Here is a 4,497-nt window from a genome sequence, read left to right on the forward strand (position 1 = left end):
GGGGTGGTGGTGGCGGTGAATTGAGCTGGGTCCCCACCCTGCACCCAACCCAGGACTGTGGGGCTGCCATGGGTGTATCTCCAGTACCTGCACTGCTCCGGGGAGCTCCAAGACCTGCATGGGGGCAGCCTGCCCAGCCCCAGCCTCCAGCCAAGGCTAGCCTGGGGCCTGAGGCCTGCACCCTCCACCTGTGGCCAGAGGCTCCCCAACCCCTTGGGCAAGAAAGATGCTGACCCCCTCACTCACCCCTGTACGTACACACACACACACACACACACACACACATGCTCTGACCTGAGCATGCTCTGACCTCTCGCAACCCCCCCCCGGCTTATTTCTAGTGCGTATGCGCCCCCCTGCCTCCTCAGGCCTTGGCCCCGCATGGTGCCAGTGCTGCTTCTGGGCAGGAGCAGCCCATGTCCAGCTGGGCCTGGCATGATGCTGGAGCTCTGCAGCCCCCTCCACAGCTGTGCCAGCCATGCTCTAGGCTGGCACCCACCTGTGCCTTGCCACCCTGCTGGCATCTACTATCCAGAGTGCCCAGCCCCACCTCCCTCACTGCAGCTAAGCATCCAGGGCCCCATAGGCCTGCACCAGGATGAGGGCCCAGCAGCTGGCAGCTGGCGTCTCTGGGTAGGGCACAGCAGGGCCGGAGCCTGGTGCTTGTCCTGCTCCCCCCGCATCCAGCTGTGTCCACACTCCGCAGCCAGTGCCTGTTGCAACATGCTCCAGGTGGGTTTGGCCATTGGTTGGGGTGGGGGGGGGAAGAGGTGGGGGTCCCTTCTCCCTGCAAAGAGCCAGGGGCTTGAAGGGTGGGGTACAGACCTCTGGGCCCCTGCGTGGCTTGGTGGGCTGGGTCTTGGGGTGTATGCAGGGTAGAGGGGAGCAGGGTACATGCAGAGATGTACAGGAACAGGCGTGGGTGTATACATGTGTGTGTGTTTGTATGGCTGGGGGGATGTACATGCACATGTATACACACATTTGTGGGAGGCAGGCATGCTGGGTGTTGGCGTGGGTGTGTGCACACGTGTACATTCACATGTATGTCTCCATGACACCAGGGAGGCTGGCACACCATGACTCTGCAAGCATCACCTGGGCATGGTGGGCACTTCTCTTATGCTGTGCCCCTCTGCTGGCCTGGGACTGGCCCCACTGCTTTGTGCCCTGCAGTGTGTGTGTGGCTCGCAGGCCTGTGGACCCGATCCTAGCAGAGGTCCCACATCCCTGTGGCCAAGGGACTGCACGCCCCACCTCCCCCCACAAACCCCAGACCCCTGCTTCTGGGGCCATGGAGAAGCTGGGCCTGCGCACGTACACACACACACACACACACACACACACACACACATGGCCCAGCCCCTCCAGGCGCTATCAGGCCTGGCCGCCTTATCTCACATTCCAGAGGCGCTGGTGCCCAGGCCCCCTTGCTAATTATGGGCATGGCCGTGCTGCGGCCACCCTGCACACCCTCCACCCCCCAGCACCCGCAGTGGCACCATGGCGTCTGTCAGCTCGTCCTCCACCTACCGCTCGGAGCAGATCAGCACCTACAGCAAGAGCGGGGCCCCCGCGGAGCCCTGCCGTGAGCCGCGGGGTCCCTTCACTTCCCGGCCCCGGGATGCCTACAGCTATGCAGGTAGAGGTGCATCTGGGCCAGGGACAGCCAGGCTGGGGAGGGGGCAGGCAATGGTGGGGCAAGGGTGAAAGCCTACTACTGCTACTGGCACCCAGCACGGGTGGTGGGGATGGGCCCCATGGAGCCTGGCCAGCCCCAGCCCAGCACAGGACTGGCCTCAAGCCCTATAGCTACCCCCGGTATCCCCGGTGGGGCAGAGCTCCCCTGTCAGGCAGCCGCACCCCACACTGGCCATGCTCCTTCAGAGCAGAGCCCGGTGGTGGCACTACTGCGGGGTGACCTGACAGCAGCCGGTGCCACAGCCCAGGGACCAGCCCCAGGCACTGGGCCAGGGACAGGAAGGCTGGCACCCCACTGTTTCCACACTAGGGCAGGATGGCCCTGCTGCACCCAACTGGCCTGCTGTTCACCCACTGCCCCAGAGACTGCATAGAAGCCTCACTGCACTCTTGAATCTCCACTGAGCTGCATTATGCCCCGTGCCCCCCCCCCCGCCGCCCCCCTCAATGTTCACTGCAGCTTCATGGCACCCACTGCACCTGAGCCTTCCCTGCATCCTCAGTGCACCCAAAGACACTCACCACCACACACCTGAATGTTCACTGCATTTTCATGGCACCCAGTGGACCCCCCCCACTGCACCCCTGAATGTCCACCATAGCCTCACAGCACCCAGTGACCCCCTGATTCTTCACTGCCTCCTCAGTGTACCCAGTGACCCCCCAACCACACCTGAATGTTCACTGCATTCTCACAGCATCCAGTGACTCTCACTGCACCCCTGCATGTCCAGTGCAGCCACACCATACCCAGTGGACTCCCCCCACTCACCCATACCCCGGAATGTTCACTACATCCTCATGGCTCCCCGTGACCACCCCACTGCAACCCTGAATGTCCACTGCAGCCTCATGGCACTCAGTGACCCCCACCCCTGCACTGCTGAATATTCACTGCAGCCTCACTGCACCCAGTGACCCCCCAACCCCCACTACGCAAGGCCTGGCAAGCCCCAGCAGCTGGGGCATCTCGCGGCAGCCCCGTACTCGTGGGCTGCATTCCTATCTGCCCACCACGCTCTGCCCAGGGTCCCCCGCAGGCCTGCGCCCCCTCGGCCTGGGCAGCAGCGTGCACGCGGGCGGCGACTGCTACCAGGTGATGGCTGACGTGAGCCAGTTCGAGCCGCAGGATGTCGTGGTGACCACGTCCAACTGCCAGGTCGTCATCCGGGCTGAGAAGGTGAGCGGGGCAGTGGGACAACAGGGACCAGAGGAGCTGGCAGACCCCACTCCTTCCCCTCTATTCAGGACTCTTGCTCCCCACCTCCACAGTGCCCCCTGCTTTCTCACGGAGGTGAGGTCCTTCATGTCCCCACAGGTGGCAGAGGATGGTACTGTCTCCAACACGTTCACCCACAAGTGCCAGCTGCCCGAGGACATAGACCCGCTGTCCGTCAGCTGCTCCCTCACAGATGCCGGCACCCTGGTCATCACCGCCATGCGCCGGGCTGGCTGGGACCTGCCGCCCCTGTACCGCAGCGAGCTCCAGTTCTGAGTGCCGGGGGGCGGCCACCAGCCACATCCCAGTATGCACTGGGCCTTGGGCACCATGGCTCAGGGAGGACTGGTGCAGGCTGGTTGGGGAGGGGTCTCTGGGCCAGGGGAGCATCTCCAGGGCCCAGACTCCTGGGTCTGTGTGCTGCCTGCTGTGCCATTGTCATGAATAAAGGCTGTCCTCAGTGCCATGCGTGATGAGCAGGGGAGGACAGGGGCTGCTGCTAGTTGTTGGGTGGGGGCACTGCACGGGCAGCTGGGGCAGGGCCCAGTGCCCTCTGTGGAGATAGCAGCTGGCCCACGTGCTTAGCCTGGGGGACAGGCAGGGCTGGCTGAGCTGGGAGGGAGGCCAGGGCTAGATGTGCAGGGGGCTGGGAATGAGGGAAACCACTGCCTGGACACCTTCCCCTATCCCACAAAGCCCCAGCTGCTGAACTGCAGGGGTGCATGTGCACATACGTGTGTGCAAGTGTTTGTGTGTGTGCAGTGCAGGTGGCAGGGGCCTGTGTGCCAGTGCAGTCCTGCCTGGGGCTGAGTCACCTCCCGTGGCAGGAGGGAGGAAGACAGGTAGTGGCTGGAGCCCTGCATCAGTGCTGGGGTGGAGGCTGCAAACAGAGGGGCACGACCTCTGCCCCACAGTGGTCGCCTGGTGCAGGTGCAGCCCCCAGATGCAGGGTGGCATGGTGCCCATCCTGGCTGTGGCCATGGCCCCCCTGCTGCCTTGGGTATGCAGCCAGGGGGCATCTCCTCACTCTAGTTATAAAGTCCTTTTATTAAATTAATATAAAAATCTCTGTATTTACATCCTGGCACTGGCAGGGCCCAGCCAGACCCGGGCATGGACCCGCCGGGACCTCACGCTGGGCACTGCAGGGGGAGGAGGATGAGAGCACCCCTGGATGGGGGCTCAGAGCAGCTGGAGAGGGGGGCCCAGCTGCCCCTCCCCCATGCTACCAGGCCTGCCGTGCATTGTGCATGGGTCTGCGGGCAGGGCCGTGATTGCCTGGCGATTGAGCAGGATGGAGCAGGAGGGAGGGCACTGGGGGCAGAGCTGGGGGGTAGTGGGGCAGGAGTAAAGGGCACCATTGAGGCTGGGGGTGCCCAGGGCTGGGCTGGGGCCGGGTGAGTGAGGAGAATCCAGGTCTGGCTGTGGACAAGATGCCCCTGCAGAGGGGACTGGGCTGGATGCCCAGGCAGGGTTCTTCTCCCCTGCCCCCCGCAGCCAAGCCCTGGAGCCGGGTCCACTCAGCTCTTCCTCTAGCAGCGGGTGCTGCAGGGGGGCCGTGGCTTTCTCTGGGGTCT

General features: G+C 64.0%; 1 protein-coding gene across 1 annotated transcript; it reads left to right on the forward strand.

Moving 5' to 3' along the window:
• Positions 1 to 1,464: 1,464 nt before the first annotated feature.
• On the forward strand, positions 1,465 to 3,383 carry LOC102370762 (heat shock protein beta-7-like). The gene is made up of 3 exons (XM_025195960.1): positions 1,465 to 1,642; positions 2,730 to 2,881; positions 3,020 to 3,383. Exons 1-3 carry the CDS (start codon positions 1,504 to 1,506, stop codon positions 3,194 to 3,196), a joined length of 468 nt encoding a protein of 155 aa, XP_025051745.1. The 5' UTR covers positions 1,465 to 1,503; the 3' UTR covers positions 3,197 to 3,383.
• Positions 3,384 to 4,497: the final 1,114 nt, after the last annotated feature.

This window comes from Alligator sinensis, unplaced genomic scaffold, assembly GCF_000455745.1.
Source record: "Alligator sinensis unplaced genomic scaffold, ASM45574v1 scaffold301_2, whole genome shotgun sequence".
Lineage (NCBI taxonomy): Eukaryota > Metazoa > Chordata > Crocodylia > Alligatoridae > Alligator > Alligator sinensis.